General features: G+C 41.7%; 1 protein-coding gene across 2 annotated transcripts in view; it reads right to left on the bottom strand.

Annotated features, from left to right (window-relative positions):
• The window catches only part of LOC106565327 (metabotropic glutamate receptor 2), a 73,854-nt gene that overhangs the window by 11,122 nt on the left and 36,881 nt on the right, over positions 1–25,851 (bottom strand). For both annotated transcript variants that reach the window (XM_045691517.1, XM_014132301.2), the window contains 3 exons: positions 3,448–3,717; positions 2,771–2,950; positions 2,174–2,564 (listed from right to left, as the gene is read on the bottom strand). In XM_045691517.1, coding sequence (XP_045547473.1) covers positions 2,174–2,564; positions 2,771–2,950; positions 3,448–3,717 — 841 coding nt within the window. The remainder of the gene's footprint in view (positions 1–2,173; positions 2,565–2,770; positions 2,951–3,447; positions 3,718–25,851) is intronic.

The following is a 25,851-nucleotide window of genomic DNA, read 5'->3' as shown; positions in this document are numbered from 1 at the left end:
CATGACAATGCCCCTGTGTACAAAGCAAGGTCCCTACAGAAATGGTTTGTCGAGATCGGTGTTGAAGAACTTGACTGCCCTACACAGAGCCCTGACCTCAATCCCATCTAACACCTTGGGATGAATTGAAACGCCAACTGCGAGGCAGGCCTAATCGCCCAACATCAGTACCCGACCTCATTAATGCTCTTGTGGCTGAATGGAAGCAAGTCCCCGCAGCAATGTTTCAACATCTAGTGGAATGCCTTCCCAGAAGAGTGGAGGCTGTTATAGCAGCAAAGGGGGGGGGGGGGGGCAACTCCATATTAATGACCATGATTTTGGAATGCGATGTTTGATGAGCAAGTGTCCACATACATTTGTTCAAGTGGTGTACATATACAGTTTAACTATAAATTACAGTACAAGCCAAACGTTTGGACATGCCTACTCATTCAAGGGTTTTTCTTTATTTTTACTATTTTCTACATTGTAGAATAATAGTGAATACATCGAAACTATGAAATAACACATATGGAATCATGTGGTAACCAAAAAATATATTTTAGGTTCTTCAAAGTAGCCACCCTTTGCCTTGATGACAGCTTTGCACAGTCTTGGCATTCTCTCAATCAGCTTCACCTGGAATGCTTTTTCAACAGTCTTGAAAGAGTTTCCACGTATGCTGAGCTGCTTTTCCTTCCCTCTGCGGTCCAACTCATCCCAAACCATCTCAATTGGGTTGAGGTCAGGGGATTGTGGAAGCCAGGTCATCTGATACAGCACTCCATCACTCTCCTTCTTGGTCACAAAGCTCTTATACAGCTCAGAGGTGTGTTGGGTCATTGTACTGTTGAAAAACAAATGATAGTCCTACTAAGTGCAAATCAGATGGGATGACGTATCGCTGCAGAATGCTGTGGTAGCCCTGCTGGTTAAGTGTGCCTTGAATTCTAAATAAATCACAGACATTGTCACCTGCAAAGAAACCCCACACCATCACACCTCCACCTCCTCCATGCTTCACGGTGGGAACCACACTTGCGGAGATCATCCGTTCACCTACTCTGCCTCTCAAAAAGACACTCCGGTTGGAACCAAAAATCTCACATTTGGACTCATCAGACCAAAGGACAGATTTCCACCGGTCTAATGTCCATTGCTCGTGTTCCTTGGCCCAAGCTAGTCTCTTATTGGTGTCCTTTTGTAGCGGTTTCTTTGCAGCAATTCGACCATGAAGGCCTGATTTGCACCATCTCCTCTAAACAGTTGATGTTGAGATGTGTCTATTACTTGAACTCTGAAGCATTTATTTGGGTCGCAATCTGAGGTGAACTTGTCCTCTGCAGCAGAGGTAACTCTGGGTCTTCATTTCTTGTGGGAGTCCTCATGAGAGCCAATTTCATTATAGCGCTTGATGGTTTTTGCAACTGCACTTGAAGAAACTTGAAAAGTTCTTGAGATTTTCCGTATTGACTGACCTTCATGTCTTAAAGTAATGATGGACTGTCATTTCTCTTTACTTATTTGAGCTGTTCTTGCCATATTATGGACTTGGTCTTTTATCAAATAGGCCTACCTTCTGTATACCAATCCTACCTTGTCACAACACAACTGATTGGCTCAAATGCATTAAGAAGGAAATAAATTCCACAAATTAACTTTTAACAAGGCACACCTGTTAATTGAAATGCATTCCAGGTGACTACCTCATGAAGCTGGTTGAGAGAATGCCAAGAGTGTGCAAAGTTGTCATCAAAGCAAAGGTTGGCTACTTTGAAGAATCTCAAATATAAAATATATTTTGATTTGTTTAACACTTTTTTAGTTACTATATGTGTTCATATATGTTCTTTTTTTGTTTTGATGTCTTCATTATTATTCTACAATGTAGAAAATAGTAAAAATAAAGAAAAACCCTGGATGAGTAGGTGTGTCCAAACCTTTAACTGGTACTGTATATCTAAACCTGTGCAGTGACTGAAGGGTGCATTTAGGCTAACATTGTGATATAGCCCGTAATCATGTCACCTGACCTTATATGGCTGTTAAGGCCATACACATTTTATTACATTACCTACAGAATTGGATGCACTGCATATGGCCTCTGGTCCACCCATCATGGAACATTTCCTTAAATGGGGATTGCCCCTTCTGGGAGTTCTATTTCTATTGATAAGACAGCTTCACTCACCATCAAACTTGGCCTTGAGGATGAAATCCCTATAGAACCTCTTCCCGGTGCCTGGCTTCATGGCATCACAGACCTTGGTTGCATTGAGTGGGCAAACTGCCTGCCTCATATTATGTAGGGCATGAGCCATAGCATACACTGCGTTCACTACAAACATGATCTTGGACTCCTGCTCAAACTTGCCGTCCCGCAGACTGTGTTCGCTACAACCAGGCTCCGTGAGACTACAGTCGAAGCGGTGCTCCCAGAATTCTCTAAACCAGGGGTTCCGTGTGTTAGTGTAAGGGTTCAGCTTGGTGAAGTAGTTGGCAAACTCCCGGATGGGGTAGGAGGCCAGCTCGATGGTGAAGGCTCCCTCGGCTGCAGTCTCACTTCCCCGCACAACACTCTCCTGCAAATCATTCACATTTTCTCAGTAATTGGAATGAAAATACCCCCTTTATCAAAATCGCAAAACATTACATTTCATGGTAAACAAAGGTAAAATGACAGAAATCTATTCTTATAAAGGAATTTATTCCTTAATTGTGAAGGAGTCGATTTTGATTGTCAGGAAATCGGGAATCAACAATTTTTTAACGGAAGCCAATGCCCTACCTGCGCCCCCCAGCCGTCGCTGGCCACCCAGATGAAGGTGACGTTCATGCGGGCGGCAGCCACTAGCAGCTCCCTGGCATCCTCACTGCGTGTGAACAGAATGACCACCTTGGCATTGGACTTCTGCTGCAGCGAGCGGATCACCTGGTCGTAGCTGTACCGGTTCATCGAGCGGCTCACCTGTTAATTATGCACCAGTTTGAACCATCATGTGCTAGAATAAGACATAGTCTATAACAACAAGGCAGCAAAAGATACAACACTATTCTAAATGGAATCAACCAATGTCAGGATTTAATCTGATCGGGGGTTGTCGACAAATCAGCTTTTAAAGCCAATTTCCAATTGAGCTGCAGTGTTTACAGTGAATGCGATCTCTGCTAACGTGGTAAAATTGCCTTTAGAAACCCCATTGTCGTCAACCCGCGATCAAATAAAATGTAATACCATGCAATAGTATTGTAGCGATATTGGTGGGTAGCCCAGATTTGGATTCTAACCCAGGTCCAGAGACTCTTAAACCAACACCTTAACCGTTACGCCAAGATTTCTGAACCCCTTGACAAGGTCCGTAGGTGTTGGGTAAATGTCGCTACAGTATGAAACCTTTGTAATGATGAATTATTTTCACTGTGAAAGTGGAAACAACAACAAACAAACAACAACAACTGGCTGACCTTGGCCGAGGTGGCAATGCAGATCTGGCGGGCGCGGGCCTCCTGCTGGAAGGCATCGATGCCTGTCTCACCGTAATCGCCCTCGGATGCCACAGTGGACACGTAGGTCCAGTTGAAGTAACGCAGGATCTCAGCGATGGCCTTGGCCTGGTAGAAGTCTGGCGGCACAGTGCGGGCGAAGTAGTCATAGCGAGACTTGTCACTGAGCTTGGCGCTGGTGGAGGCGTAGCTGATCTGAGGGATCTGGAAGAGGCGCAGGAGGTTGGCCACCTGGGGTGGGAAGAAGGGAGGGAGAGAGGGAGAGTGATAAACCATGCCAGCTAGTCTCAGACATTTAACATAATGCAATCATCTCCCTTCTAATCTAAAATTCTAATCTAATAATAATTGAATGATCTTGCCATTTCCACAACTGGAAGAGGCAGAGGGGGGAGTTTGGCCACCTATACAGAGAGAGAGAGAGAGAGAGAGAGGGAGGGATGGCGAAACTATGTCAGCTAGTTCCAGACATTTACCACCTACACTTACTGTTGAAAAAGGCCTAGGAGAGCTTTATCCTCATCTAAAATTCAAATGGACTATAATCACCATATTTATCATGTAAATTATTCTCACAGTGACAACGGCTGCAGCATGTGTATGCTTGGAGGTGACAATACACAGTTCCCGCCTTGGGTTAGGTGATCTCAACCGGCACATCATTTATATATACAGTTGAATTCTGAAGTTTACATACACTTAGGTTGGAGTCATTAAAACTCGTTTTTATAACCACTCCACAAATTTCTTGTTAACAAACTATAGTTTTGGCAAGTTGGTTAGGACATCTACTTTGTGCATGACACAAGTAATATTTCCAACAATTGTTTACAGACAGATTACTTCACTTGTAAGTCACTTTATCACAATTCCAGTGGGTCAGAAGTTTACATACACTAAGTTGACTGTGCATTAAACAGCTTGGAACATTCCAGAAAATGATGTCATGGCTTTAGAATCTTCTGATAGGCTAATTGACATAATTTAAGTCAGTCAGGAAGTCATTTGAGTCAGTCAGTCTGGAAGTTAAAGCTTGGTCACAAATGGGTCTTCCAAATGGACAATGACCCCAAGCGTACCTCCAAAGTTGCGGCAAAATGGCTTAAGGACAACAAAGTGAAGGTATTGGAGTGGCCATCACAAAGCCCTGACCTCAATCCTATAGACAATTTGTGGGCAGAACTGCAAAAGCATGTGCGAGAAAGGAGGCCTACAAACCTAACTCAGTTACACCAGCTCTGTCAGGAGGAATGGGCCAAAATCCCTCCAACTTATTGTGGGAAGCTTGTGGAAGGCTACCCGAAATGTTTGACCCAAGTTAAACAATTTAAAGGCAATGCTACCAAATATTAATTGAGTGTATTGTGGCATACAGCAGGTCAGCCACCAGGGGGAGACTCGTCGAGGCCTGGTGACAGATGGTGTATACATCACGAGGCTGGCTCCATCTGCTGGACGTGCCAGGTCTCGATGGGTTCTCCGGCCAGGACTAATTGGGTCTGATTGGGAGTTGGTGAGTAATCAAGGGCTGATTGCTCACCAGCTATGCAAGGCCCATAAAGCTGGCAGAAGGGCAGCACACAGGGAGAGTGGAGGGAAGAAAGGACTCACGTATAGTTGGGGACGGTTACAGAGGTAACAGGAGGGAGTGCAGTTTTGATCCCGACAGGATACAGCAAGACCCGGAGCCCAGAAGACGGTATCCTGGAGAGGGTCTCATGGGGGAGACCTATCCTATCCTTTTCTTTTTGATTTATTATTTAAATAAACACCCTTGAAACCAAGCTAATCCTACTCTGTCCGTGTCTGATCTGTGTAAATGTTTTGACCAAACCCCCTAGTCTGCCACAGTATGTAAACTTCTGACCCACTGGGAATGTGATGAAATAAAAAAAAGCTGAACTAAATCATTCTCTCTACTATTATTCTGACATTTCACATTCTTAAAATAAAGTGGTGATCCTAACTGACCTAAGACAGGGAATTTTTTGTCGGATTAAATGTCAGGAATTGTGAAAAACTGAGTTTAAATGTATTTTGCTAAGGTGTATGTAAACATCGACTTCAACTGTATATATACGCGTATACTACCGTTCAAAAGTTTGGGGTCACTTAAAAATGTCCTTGTTTTCCATGAAAACATACATGAAATGAGTTGCAAAATGAATAGGAAATATAGTCAAGACATTGACAAGGTTATAAATAATGATTTTTAATTGAAATAATAATTGTGACTTTCAAACTTTGTTTTCGTCAAAGAATTCTCCATTTGCAGCAATTACAGCCTTGCAGACATTTGGCATTCTAGTTGTCAATTTGTTGAGGTAATCTGAAGAGATTTCACACCATGCTTCCTGAAGCACCTCCCACAAATAAGCTCAATAAGGTCAAGGTCAAGCTGCTCCCACAACAGCTCAATAGGGTTGACCACTCCATTATACAGTGTATACAATTTTATACAGTTATACAATTTGATGTTATTTTAATGTACAAAATATGAGCTTTTATTTCAAAAACAAGGACATTTCTAAGTGACCCCAAACTTTGAACGGTAGTATATATATATTAAAGTTGCACTATGCACAAATCGCTCCGCCATTTCCTGGTTGCTAATATTCTAAGAGTTCGCCTAATCTTCAGTTTATGTGAAAAATTCTTGCGTAGAGAATCATTGTAGTATCTAAATCGCTGTGAAATATTTTCCGTAACCAAAAATATTGTATTGTCAGCTGTTTAAAGCTGGTGTACAAAACTGAAAGTAAAAGACACATAAACCAAACTTAAGAATGGGAAGCATAGAAACAGAGCACATAGAACAGCTATTTCGCTTCTTAGACTTGTATTCAAAGCAAATGACAGATCTATAACTCGCATTTCAATGTAAATGTGATCGAATCGCCCAAAAAGTTACATATTATAGCTTTAAAGGAAATTAACAAAACCACTGCAGCACAACATGTGCTCTGTTTTCAGAGATAATTTATCAGGGGGTGATATCAACTGCACAGCCCCAGTCCAAATGTGGCTATAGTTGCGTCCAAATGACACCCTATTCCGTATATGATGGCTCTGGTCAAAAGTAGTGGACTATATAGGGAAAAGGGTGCAATTTGGGAAGCATGAATAAATAAATCTTCTGCTGTCCAAAAATGTCAATCTCTTTATCTTTGCAGCCTCAGTCCAAAAATGACTATTTCTACTGTATCAGTATTCCTCAGAGGAGCTTCTTTAAAACAGCTTCTGCTGTCTATCAGGAGCCTACCTTAGGATTTGACTTGCATTGGTGAGATGAGGAGGCCTCCAGCCAATGCCCATTTCACATATCTCCAACCCTGTCTACCATGTCAGCTATCCACATTACCTGGAGCAAGAGCCATAAGTGGATAACAACCATATCTGTTTACTTATATGATATCAACAACAAAACCATCATTGAGATAAGAACCTTAGACGCTTGTTTTGCCATTTGCCCAGCAGCTTAAAGCTGTCTAGTCCAGGGCCAGATACACTCAAGCCCCCAGAAAGACAGACTGAGGTGTGTGTGTGCGTGTGTATTGGAATCTACAGTCAATATTCTGACACCATAAGCTCATTATGCCCTAAATAACTTCAACAAGATCTATTGATCTACAGTGTGGGTGCTAGTGAAAGTGTATTCTGCTGAGAGCAACAAGGGACATTACTATGTGTGATTCACCCCTCTGAAAGCAGATCATGTTGAATGAGCATTAGAAATTGTAATCATTGACTAGCTCTTAGGAAACTTTGCAGTATTTTGTTTTTTAATGTGTTATTTCTTACATTATTAGCCCAGATTTGTTTTAGTGTTATTACATACAGCCGGGAAGTACTATTGGATATCAGAGAAGCAGTAACTCACCAACATTACCAGCATTACGACCAGGAATACGACTTTCCTGAATCAGATCCTTTGTTCGTACCCCCCAGGGCAATTGAACTGATTCCAGACGCTAATCCAAAACACTGCCGGTGGAGGAGAGGTACTCGGAGTGGTCTTCTAGTCCGACTCAGGAGGCGCGCACACTACCCACAGCTTCCAAGTACATTACTCGCTAATTTTCAGTCTCTGGATAATAAAGTTGACGAGCTCAGGGCGAAGATTTCCTTCCAAAGAGACAACAGGGATTGTAACATACTCTGTTTCACGGAAACATGGCTCTCTCGGGATATACTGTGAGTCCATACAGCCAGTTGGGTTCTCAGTTCATCAAGCAGACAGGAAAAAATATCTCTCCAGGAAGAAGAAGGGTGGGGTTGTATGTTTCATGATTAACTACTCTGGTGTGATTGTGTTAACATACTCAAGTCCTTTTGTTCACTCGACCTAGAATAACTCACAATCAAATGCTGACCGTATTACCTCCCAAGAGAATTATCTTCGGTTATAGTCGCAACCGTGTATATTCCCCCTCAAGCCGATACCACGACGGCCCTCAAAGAACTTCACTGGACTTTATGCAAACTGGAAACCACATATCCTGAGGCCGCATTTATTGTAGCTGGGGATTTTTAACAAAGTAAATTTGAGAAAAACGCTGCCGAAGTTCTATTAACACATTGACTGTAGTAATCGCACTGCTAAAACACTAGACCACTGCTACTCCAACTTCTGGGATGCCTACAAGGCCCTCCCCCGCCCTTCCTTCGGCAAATCTGATCATGACTGCATTTTGCTCCTCCCTTCCTGTAGGCAGAAACTAAAACAGGAAATAGACGTGCTAAGGACTATTCAACGCTGGTCTGACCAATCAGAATCCTCGCTTCAAGAGGGAAGCTTCCGAGGATAATATAGACGAATACACTGACACGGTGACTGAGTTTATCAGGACGTGTATAGGAGACGTTGTACCCACTGTGTCTATTAAAACCTACGCTAACCAGAAACCGTGATTAGATGGCAGCATTCACTCAAAATTGAAACCGTGAACCATCGCATTTAACCATGGCAAGATGACTGGGAATATGGTCGAATACAAACAGTGTAGTCATTCCCTCTGTAAGGAAATCTAACAGGCAAAACGTCAGTATAGAGACAAAGTGGAGTCACAATTCAATGTCTCAGACACAAGACGTCTGTGGCAGGGTCTACAGACAATAACAGAATACAAAGGGAAAACCAGCCACATCGTGGACACTGATGTCTTGCTTCCTGGACAAGCTTAACACCTTCTTCGCCCGCTTTGAGGTTAACACAGTGCCTCCAATGCTTCCCGCTACCAAGGACTGTGGGCTCTCCTTCTCCGTGGCTGACATGAGTAAGATATTTAAGCATGTTAACCACCGCAAAGCTGCCGGCCCAGACAGCATCCCTAGCCGTGTCCAAAGAGCATGCGCAGACCAGATGGCTGGAGTGTTTACCTACATATTCAATCTCTCCCTATCCCAGTCTGCTGTCCCCACATGCTTCAAGATGTCCAACATTGTTTCCCAAAAAAACAAAGGTAATGGAACTAAATGACTATCGCCGTGTAGAACTCACTTCTGTCATCATGAAGTGCTTTGAGAGACTAGTCAAGGATCATATCACCTCTATCTTACCTGACACCCTACACCCACTTCAATTTGCTTACCGCCTTAATAGATCCACAGATGATGCCATCGCCATCGCACTGCACACTGCCCTATCCCATCTGGACAAGAGGAATACCTATGTAAGAATGCTGTTCATTGACTATAGCTCAGCATTCAACACCAGGTGTTGAAGGTAGGAAGAAACACTTCCAATTCAGTGATCCTCAACACTGGGGCCCCACAAGGATGCGTGCACAGTCCCCTCCTGTACTTCCTGTTCACCCATGACTGTGTGGCCACGCACGCCTCCAACTCAATCATCAAGTTTGCAGACGACACAACAGTAGTAGGCCTGATTACTAACAATGACGAGACAGTCTACAGGGAGGAAGTGAGAGCCCTGGGAGTGTGGTGCCAGGAAATTAACTTGTCACCCAACGTTCAACAAAACAAAGGAGCTGATCGTGGACTTAAGAAAACAATAGAGGGAGCATCCCCCCTATCCACAATGACGGGACTGCAGTGGAGAAGGTAGAAAGCTTCAAGTTCCTCTGTGTACACATCACTGACAAACAGAAATGTTCCACCCACACAGACTTGGCACCTAAAACCCTCACAAACTTTTACAGATGCACAATTGAGAGCATCCTGTTGGGCTGTATCACCGCCTGTTGTAGCAACTGCACCGCCCCCAACCACAGGGCTCTCCAGAGGGTGGTGCAGTCTACCCAATGCATCACCGGGGGCAAACTACCTGTCCTCCAGGATACCTACAGCACCCGATGTCACAGAAAGGTCAAAAAGATCAACAAGGACAACAACAACCCGAGCCACTACCTTTTCACCCTGCTATCATCCAGAAGGCGAGGTCAGTACAGGTACATCAAAGCTGGGACCGATAGACTGAAAAACAACTTCTATCTCAAGGCCATCAGACTGTTAAATAGGCCACAAATGTGCATGTGTCTACTCAAACGGTCAGAAACAGACTTCATGAGGGTGGTATGAGGGCCCGACGTCCACAGGTGGGGGTTGTGTTTACAGCCCAACACCGTGCAGGACGTTTGGCATTTGCCAGAGAACACCAAGATTGGCAAATTCGCCACTGGCGCCCTGTGCTCTTCACAGATGAAGCAGGTTCACACTGAGCACATGTGACAGACGTGACAGAGTCTGGAGACGCCGTGGAGAACGTTCTGCTGCCTGCAACATCCTCCAGCATGACCAGCTTTGGTGGTGGGTCATTCATGGTGTGGGGTGGCATTTCGTTGGGGGGCCGCACAGCCCTCCATGTGCTCGCCAGAGGTAGCCTGACTGCCATTAGGTACTGAGATGAGATCCTCAGACCCCTTGTGAGACCATATGCTGGTGCGGTTGGCCCTGGGTTCCTCCTAATGCAAACAATGCAAGACCTCATGTGGCTGGAGTGTGTCAGCAGTTCCTACAAGAGGAAGGCATTGATGCTATGGACTGGCCCGCCCGTTCCCCAGACCTGAATCCAATTGAGCACATCTGGGACATCATGTCTCGCTCCATCCACCAACGCCATGTTGCACCACAGACTGTCCAGGAGCACATTCAACTATGTAAAGAAAAAAGTATTTAATAAGATTATTTCTTTCATTCAGATCTAGGGTGTGTTATTTTAGTGTTCCCTTTATTTTTTTGAGCAGTATATATACACTGTATTCTATCCTATTCTACCTTATCTTAGTCTATGCCGCGCCGACATTGCTCGCCCAAATATTCATATATTCTTAATTTCCATTCCTTTACTTTAGATGTGTGTATTGTTGTGAAATTGTTAGATATTACTGCACTGTTAGAGCTAGAAACACAAGCATTTCGCTACACCCGCAATAACATCTGCTAAACACTTATATGAGACATTTTATTTTATGTTGTTCTCCATCTCTCCAGCTTTCCATGCTCGCCCCAAGGGTTTCTGAGTTTGTGCCAATGTGTGTTCTAACACTACTGTAACTAACTAGCACTGTCTCCCAGGCACTTCATGATGCCTAGAGGGTTCCACAGCCATACCATTCCCTTGGAGCTCATTTAACAATTCCTCTTCACACTAATCCACCTTTAGATTCCCATTCCTTCACCAGCCTTCATTCGCTTCCCAGTTTCCAGCTCATGGGAATTTAAGTAGCCAGATATTAATCTTTAAATAGGGAAATTAATCCAGTATTTGATACTTCATGCACATCATTACACAAACAGTGTTCTGTGGAACATAAAATACAAGTATTTGTATGCCCTGTTGCAGCTGTATGTTTTTCAAAGCACATATGTGGCCTTTTTTGTTCTCTAATTCTATACAACACTGACACTGATCACTTTTTCAGAGCACATATGTGGCCCCAATTGTAGTTTATGTGGTATGATATGATTGGACAATGTGCTGTCTTCAATCAGATGTACAGTATGAGATGCTAAAGAGTATGTTCCTACGGAAGTCTCGCCATTTGTGTCTAAAATAGAAAAATAAGACTTAACTTACAATAGATTCCAAATAAATGTACTGCTTATTGCCTAAACTGTAGACAACATTCCTTCAGTCCTATGGATGGCATCTGGGAGCTTACAGCTGATTGAGCGATTTTGTCCTAGACATATTTGGGGTATTTCATTTCAAGGACACTGTTGCATAAATAAACATCAGGGCATCAAAGTGGACGGACATTATTCAAGCTGGAGAGACCAAATAGACCAGTTAGTATGGTGAGTGCAACGCTAACATACTGTGGAGTGTGTCTCCCTAGAGCGTGCCTCTATAAACTGACCATAGAGTTGGATAGAGAGGACACACTTACCACGAAAACCTCAACGGGGCTGCCCATGCTGTCACAGAAGGGATCATGGCAAAGATAGGGGATGGGCTATCTTTCTAACTCAATGGAGTTAACTGAAATTAACCCTGATCTTAACCGACTCTGACAGTTCCATTTAAAGCACCCTGTAGACCACAGGCCTGGGGGAGCAGCAGGCACACTTTGGTCCTAGAGGAGAAATGATGAGTAAATATGATCTATTTAGACAGACGCAATGCAATGATCCCTCTGGACAACAGCGTAAGTCCATTCCATGTCCTCCTTCTAGCTGAATATAGAGCAGGAGCAGAGGGTCGACTGAAATATTAATCCTACTGAGAGAACTAAACTTTAACATATCATGATGGCCACCTGGGGCGGCAGGTAGCCTAGTGGTTAGAGCGTTGGGTCAGTAACTGAAAGGTTGCTAGATTGAATCCCTGAGCTAACAAGGTAAAATATCTGTCATTCTGCCCCTGAACAAGGCAGTTAACCCACTGTTGCTAGGCTGTCATTGTAAAAAAGAACTTGTTCTAAACTTACTTGCCTAGTTAAAAAAAGAAAGCACAAAATAAAACACATAATTGAAGTTAATGTGAATAAATTGATCTTGGTGTTCAAATGACAAACTCAATCAATACATTAGATATAGTAGCCAACATTCGTTAAACTAATCGGGGGGCTCCCGAGTGGCACAGCAGTCCAAGGCACTGCATCTCAGTGCCAGAGGCATCACTACAGACCCTGGTTCAATTCCAGGCTGTATCACAACTGGCCCGTGATTGGGAGTCCCATTGGGCATCGCACAATTGGCCCAGCGTCATCCGGGTTAGGGTTTGGCCGGGGTAGGCTGTCATTGTAAATAAGAATTTGTTCTTAACTGACTTGGCAAGTTAAATTAAGAAAATACTTGCTTTTATTGGTTCCCTGTCTTTGCAACCATTTTAACCCTTCCCTTATGTTCAATTCAGCCGACACCATTTATGTTCCGAGTAAATTAAGTACAGTAAGTACAGTAAGTACATCAAGATAATACATATATGATTTTAACCTCCCAAAATGTATTTTCCAGTAGATGAGAATGTTCTCTTTCATATATGTTTTTCCCCTGAGTTAATAGACCCAACTGTTCCAAATTTAGAGCCAAATGTTTGATTACTGTACCAAAGTCATATATCGTTCAAATTATGACATTTTATTAAATTTATGGAAATGTTTTGCTCATTTTTTGCCAAATTTTAGATCACTGTCCCTCGGGGTGTAACGAGTGCACTGAGAGTCGGGAAGCAAGCTCAGGGAGTGAGTGTTTTAATAAATAAAAGAAACAATGAACACGAAACACAAACAACGCACCGACATGAAAACAGAGTCAATCACACCGGAGGAAAGAACCAAGGGGAGTGACAGACATAGGGAAGATAATCAAGGAGGTGATGGAGTCCAGGTGAGTGTCATGAGGCGCAGGTGCGCGAGACGATGGTGACAGGTGTGCGGGATAATCAGCAGCCTGATTACCTAGAGGCCAGAGAGGGAGTATATGTGACACTCGGCCTCTGAACATCAAAATACTTATATCCTTGTGATCGTCATGGATAGACCTTTACTGCACATAATACCATTTGTCTCTAGCACAAAAATCAAGGTCAATTTGACTTCAAATTGACTTCAGAACAGTGTTGCTCAGCCTCTGAGCATCATCGGGACATCATTCGGTAACACTTTAAATTGGATAGTTAATCTGTAAATGCTTTACATACTATCTACAGACTATCAGTAACATTTCAACTAACTATCTACTATCCCTAACCTTAACCCTTATCCTAACCCTAAACGTAACCCTAGCACTAACCTTAAACCTTACCCTAACCCTTATTCTAACCCTAACTGTAACCTTAGCAAGCAGTTACCTATCAACAGATAGTTTGTTGATAGTATGACCTTCTGTAGAGCATCTATTGATGGAAAATCCAGACTGTACAAATAAAGTATGCCCCATCAGTATGCCCCCAAATAAAGTATGCCCCATCATCTTTGTGATCAGCATGGTTTCACCATTCTTGTGCAGGAAGCAGCTTGTTTTTAGGACACACAGTTCACAAGTTATATACAGTGGTTCATCTTTTAAAAGTTGCGTCATACTGCGGCACACCTTGCGTGCTGCCGCAGCATTCTGTGGCACGTCATTAAATTGTCAGCCATTTTTTCTGTTACTGCAAGTTAGTGCTAGTTTGACCACCAGAGGGCATCTTTGAGAAGCATTTGATAGTCTTCCATATTGGCATTACCAGAGATGGAGAGGGCACGTGACAGACCAGGGTTCAATTCCCCAACGGGGAGGAAGGAGTAGGCTGTACTTGTAAATAAGAATTAATTCTTAACTGATTCCATATGTGCTATTTCATAGTTGTGATGTCTTCACTATTATTCTACAATGTAGAATATAGTAAAAATATAGAAAAATCCTGGAATGAGTAGGTGTCCAAGCTTTTGACTAGTAATTTCTTAATTAATTTGATTAATATTATGGTGTTTCTATTCCATGAAAAATGAAAAACCCTCTGGGCTTTTGTTAGGATGGAACAGAAAATATGGTGCTGTACAATGTGATGGTGGGCAGTACAGTACTGGGCTATTTAGCTAAAGAATCCCTGTGTAGTGCGGCCGGAGACCGGGGTTCAATCCCCCAACGGGGAGGAAGGAGTAAATAAGAATTAATTCTTAACTGATTCCATATGTGCTATTTCATAGTTGTGATGTCTTCACTATTATTCTGCAATGTGGAAAATAGTAAAAATATAGAAAAATCCTGGAATAGTAGCTGTCTGAACTTTTGACTGGTACTTGCTTAATTAATTTGATTAATATTATGGTGTTTATATTCCATGAAAAACAAAAAAACCTGCTGGATTTCTGTTACGATGGAACGGAAAATTTGGCGCTGCACAATGTGACGCTGATGAATTCAAAGAGTTGTCAGATTGTCAGTTTGTAAATTCAGACCGTTTTGCTCTCACGTTGTAGGGTTGATTTGAGCGTTCTGGCCTTACGACGGCAGTCAAGCACCAAAGCTAACGTTGGTTAGCTTGCTAGCTACTTCCAGACACAAATGAGACCACTCTGAGCATTTTACTCGCCCTAGTAGAGCTGGTTAGGCAGTTTCCGTGTTAACCAGAGCGTTGGTGACTCTAACTGTGCTGCTGGAAACAATTTAATTATTCTTTTTTGCAGATGTTTACTGACACTGGCCGTATTCAACGGGTGTTGAGCGCTCATAAATTCATTATTCTGTGCTCCGGTACTCAGACGAGAGTGCTCTGAAATCGGTGTAGATTGCCAGAGCGAATTTACGAAAGCACCCGAATGTCCATTGAGAATGCACAACAACTATACCATTTAGCCAAGCTAAGAATAATGGGAATAATCAAGTCAATAAATGTAGGGTAGTTAGATAGCCTATAGTTAATATACTGTCAAGTTTGACAGTATATTAACTACTACTAACTACTACTAACTACTACTAACTACTAACTACTACTAACCTTAGGTAGACAGCTAACATATTGGTACATATTGCTGTAATGATATGCTATGTGGTCCATAAGGACATCATAGCTAGCAAATTGTCAGCCAACATAACTTGTAAGGTAACTTATATGAAAAGTCATTACTTTATTACATTGAGTAGCAAGCTACTGCGAGGACACACTCTATCAACGCTGCGGCTTGAGCATGCTTTTGGTGCACAGTCTATAGCGCGGTGGACTTCGGGCAAGAAGGTTGAGGGTTTGAAACCTGCTCCCTACTTGATTCATTTGAAGTTGTGCACAATTATCAGTTTATTATTTGGTTTATACTGCCCATTCATTAACAGTTAGAGACACAGTAGTGCATTGGGACCCAAAAGCATAATCAGTGCTCTAACTCCCCCTCGGTCATTAGGGCAAATCTGGTGTGTGATAGGACTGGGGTTTTCGCATCTAGCTCGGCTATTAGACTATTCTTTAGTAAAAGTTGAATAGTCTATTGTTCAGCTATTAGTCCCCCTCCCCAGCTTGCAACAAATGGATGTCTTTTTGTCGAGAGCAAAACTTTTTTATTTTCAATCCAAATGTATTTTTCTGTAAGCAATTTATTCAATTTTCAATCAAAAATAAATGTTCTGAAAGCAAAAACGAGGCTTCAAAGTAAAAAAAGAAAATTGCAATCAAATATTTTGTAATAGAGCGCAAAACTTTATGCATTTTATTCCCCCAAAATATTTAGAGAACAAAAAATGTATTTGAAAACAAAACTGCAATTTTTTGAGTGTCAGTTTGGCTACAACCAATAGTGTTCAGCCTTTCTTTCCGACACAAAGGCGGACACCTACGAAGAAGGACTGTGTGATTATGGCATCTCAGGTAATCAGCACTGGGCGTTCTTCCGTCCAACCTTTACGCAGCTCTTAGTTAGGTCCTACAATTCAGTGTCGTTTCATAACATTGTACTATATTACATACATACATACATACATACATGCCATAGAATGATAAATCATGCAATTATTATTCTCAAGCTAACCAAAAGCATTTAGCTACGAATGCCTGTACACGCCATTTTCAGTTGAATTAATCTAACTTTCTTTCATGGAAACTCATAAGCAGGCCATGTCCTATTCGTTTCATAGTCGATATATAATCATATTTCATGACAGTGTAACGGTTAGCTTTTTTTACAGAGGGATGAAAGAACACAATATATCTGTCAGATGAAGAGTTAGACCAGAAAGTCAGTGCCATTAAGGCAAGGATGCCCCATGCGGGCTTTAGAATGGTCAAAGGAAGTCTCAGAGCAATGGGCCATTGTGTACAATGGCGAAGAGTTAGGGAGTCTTTGCAGCGTGTAGATGGTGCAGGTATCATTGCCAGAATGATCCAGCTTTATTGCATTGCTCGACAAAAAAATGATGTTCCTGCTCCCCTGTCTCTCGTCCACATTGATACAAATCATAAATTGATGAGGTACTAAGATGTATAATGTCTCCATCAAATCTAAGAAGTTATTCTAACTTTTCTATTCTTACTTATTCATAGACAAATTTTCAATGATGTATGAAATTGGAGTTGTTCTTCATCAACTGGTAATACATAAATAATGAAGCAGGTTAATAGGTTAAAAACGTCTTAAGGATCGGTGTCCCGCTAGTGGGACAACTTCCGGTGAAACTGGAGGGTGCGCAATTCAAAGAAATAATCATAAATATTAGTGACTTTAAACATTTAGGTACATATAAGTGTCTTATATTGGCTGAAAGCTTAAATTCTTGTTAATCTAAATGCACTGTCCGATTTACAGTAGCTATTACAGCGAAAACATGCCATGCGATTATTTGAGGACATTGCCCCACATCAAAATATTTTTCCACTGGCACAGGTTTCATACGTTCACATATAACGATTAAATAATCACTTACTTTTTGAAAATCTTCCTTGTCATACGGGGGTCCCAGCTATAACATGTAGTGTCGTTTTGTTAGATAAAATCCTTCTTTATATCCCAAAAAGTCTGTTTAGTTGGCGCCATCGATTTGAGTAATCCACTTGTTCAACATGCAGAGAAAGGAATCCAAAAATCTACCCCTAAACTTTGTTTCAACAAGTGAAAATACATTTCTATTTACTTCTCAGATACCCTAAAATGTAATCAAACTATAATATTTATTTCGGAAAGTTCAATAGGAAACCAATTTTAGCAGGTGCATAATGTCTTCATGGCGCGCACAAACACAAATTTCCAAGACTGTGTCCTACTACTAAAACTGATATTTCTTATTCATTTTTTTAAGTTACAAGCCTGAAACCTTGAACATAGACTGCTGACACCCTGTGTAAGCCATGGGAATTGCATCCAGGGAGCTAATTTTCAATATGACCTTTCTCTTGCATTTCTAAGAGGATGGTCTCTCTCCCAAAAAAATACCGGTTGGTTTCTCTTTGGATTTTCTCCTACCATATCTATTGTGTTATATTCTCCTACATAATTTCAACAATTGTACAACCATCAAAGTGTTTTCTTTCCAATGGTACCATTTATATGCATATCCTGGTTTCAGGGCCTGAGCTGCAGGCAGTTTACTTTGGGCATGTCATTCAGACAGGAAGTGGAGAAAAAAAGGGGCCTATCCCTTTAACACCAGACTGGTGTTGTGGTTGTTCATTAGGTGATGGGAGATATGCAATATGTAGACAAAATAATATACTTACCTGTTGTATCTTGAAAAAAAGCATTGGAATTAAAGTGAAATGTTCAATAAGCTTTCTGTGCTGTATTGACGTATCCTGAAAATTACATTTGCTGTCATATCTCAGTTATTGTTTCCATATCTACAAAAAATAAGCTATTTTCTTTACTTTCAGAGTGCGAGCTGATCAAGGGGTCGAAAATGTAGATATTGCCAGATGTTCACTGTCCGAGGAACAGGCCGTGGAAGCTTTATTGCTGGCAAAAGTGTCCATAACCAGAGGTAATTAAACTGTTCTGTGTTCTTTTTCTCTCTTCCTCTCTGCCTGTCTTGTTGTCCATGGAACCTGTCTCACATGCACAGTTTGGAGGAAGAAGGATACCTTGACATGTCGAATTCTATCCACCTCTTCTGAGTGGGATATGTGTTCCTACCTCGTCTGCGGGCAGATCTGCAGCATTTCACAGAGAGTTGGAATAATCACCCTTTAAGTACAGAGGCAAACCTGACTCCTCACCAGCTGTGGCATATCGGAATGCTCCAAACACCTGCACACATTTTTGTTTTTGCCTTAGCACTACACAGCTGATTCAAATGATCAAGTCATCATCAAGCTTTAAGTGGTATTTAAGTCTAATAATGACATGATCTTCTATTGTTTGTCCTCATGTGTCTGTTTTTCAGCATAAAGTACTCTTTAGCCACTTAGTATGGACAACAGGTGAGACCACACACACACAATAACAGTCTCTCTCTTTCAATTCATCCCTTTCCCCGTTCTCCCTAAATCCTCTAGGTTGTATCAGCTGTGTTGGTGAACCCCTACCGCACCTGAACTGGCTGACACAGAGGGCACAGCATTATCATAGGTGAGAGGTCACTTGGTCGGGTCAACAGGAAGTATTATTAAAGAGATGCTTTACATTGAAATACAGATAGAGATGTAGTAGTCCCAGAGTTAATGATCCAAGGTCAGTTTTCCATTTCACCTCCTGATTATTATGATGACTGACTGTGTTAGAATATAAAAAAAGGCTTAACCTGTTGGGGCTAGGGGGCAGTATTTGCACGGCCGGATAAAAAACGTACCTGATTTTTAATCTGGTTACTACTCCTGCCCAGTAACTAGAATATGCATATAATTATTGGCTTTGGATAGAAAACACCCTAAAGTTTCTAAAACTGTTTGAATGGTGTCTGTGACTATAACAGAACTAATTTGGCAGGCCAAAACCTGAGAAGATTCCTTACAGGAAGTGGCCTGTCTGACCATTTCTTGCCCTCCTTGATCATCTCTAACAAATACAGGGGATCTCTGGCATGACGTGACACTTGCTACGGCTCCCATGGGCTCTCAGAAGGCGGGAAAAAGCTGAACGATGTAATTCCATCCCCAGGCTGAAACACATTAGCGCGTTTGGCACGTGCTCTATCAGAGGGCCATTAGACTGAGGCTCGTGCATGAGGGGATAGCATGCTTTTACTTTCACTCTCTTTGTAATAAAAAACGATTTCCCGGTCGGAATATTATCGCTTTTTTACGAGAAAAATGGCATAAAATTGATTTTAAACAGCGGTTGACATGCTTCGAAGTACGGTAATGGAATATTTAGAATTTTTTTGTCACGAAATGCGCCGTGCTCGTAACCCTTCTTTACCCTTTCGGATAGTGTCTTGAACGCACGAACAAAACGCTGCAATTTGGATATAACAATGGATTATTTGGGACCATACCAACATTTGTTATTGAAGTAGAAGTCCTGGGAGTGCATTCTGACGAAGACAGCAAAGGTAATAACATTTTTCTTATAGTAAATCTGACTTTGGTGAATGCTAAACTTGCTGGGTGTCTAAATAGCTAGCCCTGTGATGCCGGGCTATCTACTTAGAATATTGCAAAATGTGCTTTCACCGAAAAGCTATTTTAAAATCGGACATAGCGAGTGCATAGAGGAGTTCTGTATCTTTAATTCTTAAAATAATTGTTATGTTTTTTGTGAACGTTTATCGTGAGTAATTTAGTAAATTCACCGGCAGTGTTCGGTGGGAATGCTAGTCACATGCTAGTCACATGCTAATGTAAAAAGCTGGTTTTTGATATAAATATTAACTTGATTGAACAAAACATGCATGTATTGTATAACATAATGTCCTAGGGTTGTCATCTGATGAAGATCATCAAAGGTTAGTGCTGCATTTAGCTGTGGTTTGGGTTTATGTGACATTATATGCTAGCTTGAAAAATGGGTGTCTGATTATTTCTGGCTGGGTACTCTGCTGACATAATCTAATGTTTTGCTTTCGTTGTAAAGCTTTTTTGAAATCGGACAGTGTGGTTAGATTAACGAGAGTCTTGTCTTTAAAATGGTGTAAAATAGTCATATGTTTGAAAAATTTAAGTTTTTGCATTTTTGAGGTATTTGAATATCGCGCCACGGGATTACACTGGCTGTTGACTAGGTGGGACGCAAGCGTCCCACCTAGCCCAGAGAGGTTAATCATGCTCTCTCTCTATCCATCTGTCTCTCATCTGCAGGTATATTTTCATGTGAGAGAGGAAGCCAGTCCCGTCAGCGCCAACTCACCCGCTCTTAAGATAACCTCAGGGCCAACTAGGGACCCAAATCTGGTTAGGAGACATCGCTAGAGACACTGTAAATGTGATGAACTGAGAGAATATTAGGGTAACACTGTAATCAGGAGTGGTAAACACTGTTGAAGTGTACAATTGTAATACGTACATGCAGACACAGCATCATTCAAAGAATGGAATGGAGTTGGAGTGGAGTACATGATCAATGAATATAGTCAATATACAGGCAACAATGTGGGGATCTCATTGGTGGTAATAACTACAGTACATGTATATAGGACTTGCATCCTTGGCACAATAAAGTTATTGTACTCTACTCAATCCATAGACTTCCTTAATGCCATTCAGACTTGAAGTCGATACAACAACTATGATAGCTGAGGTTCATAGATTGGTATGAATATTAGTTCAGAACCTAATGTTTTAGGGTCCATACACAGATCGGCTACATACTGTAGCTAGCTACACATCCATAGACATACAGTTATTTTTATCCTCCACTACACAATAAACAAGTAAATAGTTAGCTAGCTATGTTACTTCAGCTGCATTGCACGGCAATGCAAGCAAACACAATTGTACATTCAATTTGCAGTAAATGCTTTAGCTAGCTAGATTCTTTACATCCACTGTTTCCCAAGATGACAGCCTGGTTTTCTGGTTTTCTCAGGAGTCCCTAAAACATTAAACAACACGAATGTCAATGTCATACTCATGCCATTACACCAGCTAGCTAGCTGGCTAATGTTAGCTAGTCAGCTAACTTGCTATATAGCAATTTTTGTAAATTAGCTTCATGACAAAAAATATGCACAATCATTTGTCTCTACATTAACTAACATATTCCTCTCAATTGTATATTTTTAGCTTGACTCGTTATGACATTATAACTACTTACATTTGCTTCCCCGTAATGTTTTGTCAACCATCTTTACTGAAGGAAATCACCAGGGACGGGTGGCTCGCATCAAACTCGTCATTGGAACCACTCGATATGATTGGTCATATAAAAACCTTGGGACCCAAATGCATAATGAGTGCTCTAACTCCCCCTTGTGGTGGTCTGGAGCAATGAAGCCGTGACGCTGGGTACCTCTGAGTCCCCCGGTGTAAGCTCACAACTTTTAAAGGAGGAACCACTGTAGACCAAGATCAAATTGCGGGGGTCAAATTGCAGGGGTCAAATTGCGGGTCAAATTTACTTCAGATCTGTGCTGCTCAGTCTTTGAGAATCATAGCAAAATTATACGAATATCTATGTGACCAGCATGGTTGCACCATTCATGTGCAGAAAGCATTTGGTTTGTAGGACAAACTGTAAAAAAAATTATATAGACCAAGGTCTAATTGTGGGTCAAATTGACCAAAACATCATGGATGTCACTGTTCCGGTACAGGGGCACATTTTTTTAATATATTTTTTTACCTCTACGGGATCGGTGCCCCTCCAGCGGGATGGTTGAGCTAATGTGCACTAATGTGATAAGCGTGACGTTGTAAGTAACAAGAACATTTCCCAGGACATATACATATATACTGCTCAAAAAAATAAAGGGAACACTTAAACAACACAATGTAACTCCAAGTCAATCACACTTCTGTGAAATCAAACTGTCCACTTAGGAAGCAACACTGAATGACAATACATTTCACATGCTGTTGTGCAAATGGAATAGACAACAGGTGGAAATTATAGGCAATTAGCAAGACACCCCCAATAAAGGAGTGGTTGTGCAGGTGGTGACCACAGACCACTTCTCAGTTCCTATGCTTCCTGGCTGATGTTTTGGTCACTGTTGAATGCTGGCGGTGCTTTCACTCTAGTGGTAGCATGAGACAGAGTCTACAACCCACACAAGTGGCTCAGGTAGTGCAGCTCATCCAGGATGGCACATCAATGCGAGCTGTGGCAAGAAGGTTTGCTGTGTTTGTCAGCGTAGTGTCCAGAGCATGGAGGCGCTACCAGGAGACAGGCCAGTACATCAGGAGACTGGCCCGCCCGTTCCCCAGACCTGAATCCAATTGAGCACATCTGGGACATCATGTCTCACTCCATCCACCAACGCCACGTTGCACCACAGACTGTCCAGGAGTTGGCGGATGCTTTAGTCCAGGTCTGGGAGGAGATCCCTCAGGAGACCATCCGCCACCTCATCAGGAGCATGCCCAGGCGTTGTAGGGAGGTCACACAGGCACGTTGAGGCCACACACACTACTGATCCTCATTTTGACTTGTTTTAAGGACATTACATCAAAGTTGGATCAGCCTGTAGTGTGGTTTTCCACTTTAATTTTGAGTGTGACTCCAAATCCAGACCTCCATGGGTTGATAAATTGGATTTCCATTGATTATTTTTGTGTGATTTTGTTGTCAGCACATTCAACTATGTAAAGAATAAAGTATTTAATAAGATTATTTCATTCATTCAGATCTAGGATGTGTTATTTTAGTGTTCCCTTTATTTTTTGGAGCAGTGTATTTTATAGGCAGAAAGCTTAAATTCTTGTTAATCTAACTGCACTGTCCAATATACAGTAGCTATTACAGTGAAAAAATACCATGCTATTGTTTGAGGAGAGTGCACAACAAAAAACTTTTATCACTGCAACTGGGTTGATACATTCACTTCTGAAGGTAAATAATGTACTTGCATTCAGTAATCTTGCTCTGATTTGTCATCCTGAGGGTCCCAGAGATAAAATGTAGCATAGTTTTGTTTGATAAAAGCCATTATAATTTTCAAATGTAAGAACTGGGTTCTACAGTTCGAACCCCTGCTGTTTCTGGTCCCACCCCCACCCCGCCCGGCCATCTAGATGTGTGAAGGTTAGTGTATTTTCTGCAGAGAAGCAAATTTTCCATAATTTATTACCTTCCTGGGAGTGGTTAAACAATTTATTTTATTACCATATCATTTTTGTATGTTCTCTGTAGTTATGTACTTGAAAATGTATCAACTAACCAATTCGGCACATTTGGGCAGACATGATAAAACATTACTGATGTATTGCAATGCTTCACTCGATCAGTCTGAAACTGTGCACATATAGTGGTGCCATCTATTGGCCAAAATCTAAATTGCTCCTAAACTGCAATAGTATATTATGGCCTTTCTGTTGCATTTCAAAGATGATGTAACAAAAAATAAATAAATAAATGTTTTTTTGTTTGTATTATCTTTTACAAGATCTAATGTGTTATATTCGCCTACATTAATTTCACATATCCAAAATTTCAATGCGTTTCCTTTCAAATTGTATAGAAAACACTCTAAAGTTTCTAAAACTGTTAAAATAATGTCTGTGAGTATAACAGAACTGAAATGGCAGGCGAAACCCCGAGGACAAACCATTAACAAAAAATAAAATCAGCTTACCACTGATTTCAATTCCTGGCACTTTTATAATAGGGCGAAATCGTCCCCGATTGCAGTTCCTAGGGCTTCCACTAGATGTCAACAGTCTTTAGAAAGAGTTTCAGGCTGGTTTTTGGAAAAATGAGGGAGAAGTTGTAGTTTTTCTAAGTGGCTCAAACAATAGCATGGTATTTCTTCACTGTAATAGCAACTATAAATTGGACAGTGTAGTTAGATTAACAAGAATTTAAGCTTTCTGCCCATATAAGACATGTCTATGTCCTGGGACATAGACATAGATTCCCCCCCAGTTTAGACATAGACTCCCCCCCGGCTTAGAGAAGGCTTAGACAAGCATAAGTACAGGATGGAGAGGAAGGAGGGAAGAAAGCTGAGATACAGATCCACTATAGATGACGTGTAGAAGAGAGCAACTCAAGCCCTTATCTATTAGCCCATCCTCTCCATACTGTCATTCCCTGATTTTTCACCTGTTCCTGTGATTGTCTCCACCCCCTCCAGGTGTCACTTATTTTCACCAGTGTATTTATCCCTGTGTTTCCTGTCTCTCTGTGCCAGTTCGTCTTATATGTTAGTCAAGTCTACCAGCGTGTTTTTCCCATAATCCTTTTACTATTCTCTTGTTGATAGTCTTCCCGGTTTTGACCCCTGCCTGACTCTGGACTACTTTTCCGCCTGCCTGATCATCCTGCCTGCCCTGACCTTGATTCTGCCTGCCCTTCGGTACATTTTGGACTCTGAACTGGTTTTGACCCTTTTGCCTGTCTACGACTATTCTCTTGCCTACAATATTTATTAATCCAATAGGGTAAGACTCCAACCTTCTGCCTCCTGTGTCTGCATCTGGGTCTTGCCTTGTGTCATGATACATACGGCCTTCTACCATGGGAAAACACAAACTCAACTGTGTACTGTAAGTCAATGTCATGTCATATGACAATCATTTGATTGATAAGGAGATTATGTGAACCTTGTAGATAGTTACTTTTTTTCTTTATCTGAATCTTACTCTCTATAAGACAGTCTCTATGGCCAATATGGGCTGTGTATCCATTGTCTAAGGCCATGGTGCTCAGCTTTGCCTGGTTCATCATGTTCAAAACCACCCTATTATACAGTGCCTTCGGAAAGTATTCAGACCCCTTGACTTTTTCCACAGCCTTATTCTAAAATTGATTAAATCGTTTTTGTGCCTCATCAATCTACACACAATACACCATAATGACAAAGCAAAAAATGGTTTTTATAAATGTTTGCTAATTTATAAAAAACGGAAATATCACATTTCCATAAGTATTCAGACCCTTTACTCAGTACTTTGTTGAAGCACCTTTGGCAGCGATTACAGCATCGAGTCTTATTGGGTATGACGCTACAAGCTTGGCACACCTGTATTTGGGGAGTTTCTCCCATTCTTCTCTGCAGATCCTCTCAAGCTCTGTCAGGTTGGATGGGGAGCGATGCAGCACCAATATCTTCAGGTCTCTCCAGAGATATTTATCAGGTTCAAGTCCAGGCTCTGAATGGGCCACTCAAGGACATTCAGATGTTGTCCAGAAGCCACTCCTGAGTTGTTTTGGCTGTGTGCTTAAGGTCGTTATCCTGTTGGAAGGTGAACCTTCGCCTCAGTCTGAGGTCCTGGGCGCTGTGCAGCAGGTTTTCATCAAGCATCTCTTTGTACTTTGAGCGGTTCATCTTTGCCTCGATCCTGACTAGTCTCCCAGTCTCTGCTGCTGAAAAACATCCTCACAATATGATGCTGCCACCACCATGCTTCACCGTAGGGATGATGCCAGGTTTCCTCCAGACGTGACACTTGGCATTCAG

Source organism: Salmo salar, chromosome ssa12 (genome assembly GCF_905237065.1).
Source record: "Salmo salar chromosome ssa12, Ssal_v3.1, whole genome shotgun sequence".
NCBI lineage: Eukaryota > Metazoa > Chordata > Actinopteri > Salmoniformes > Salmonidae > Salmo > Salmo salar.
The sequence above is the reverse complement of the archived record's forward strand: the minus strand, read 5'-3'. Positions and strand labels throughout refer to the sequence as shown.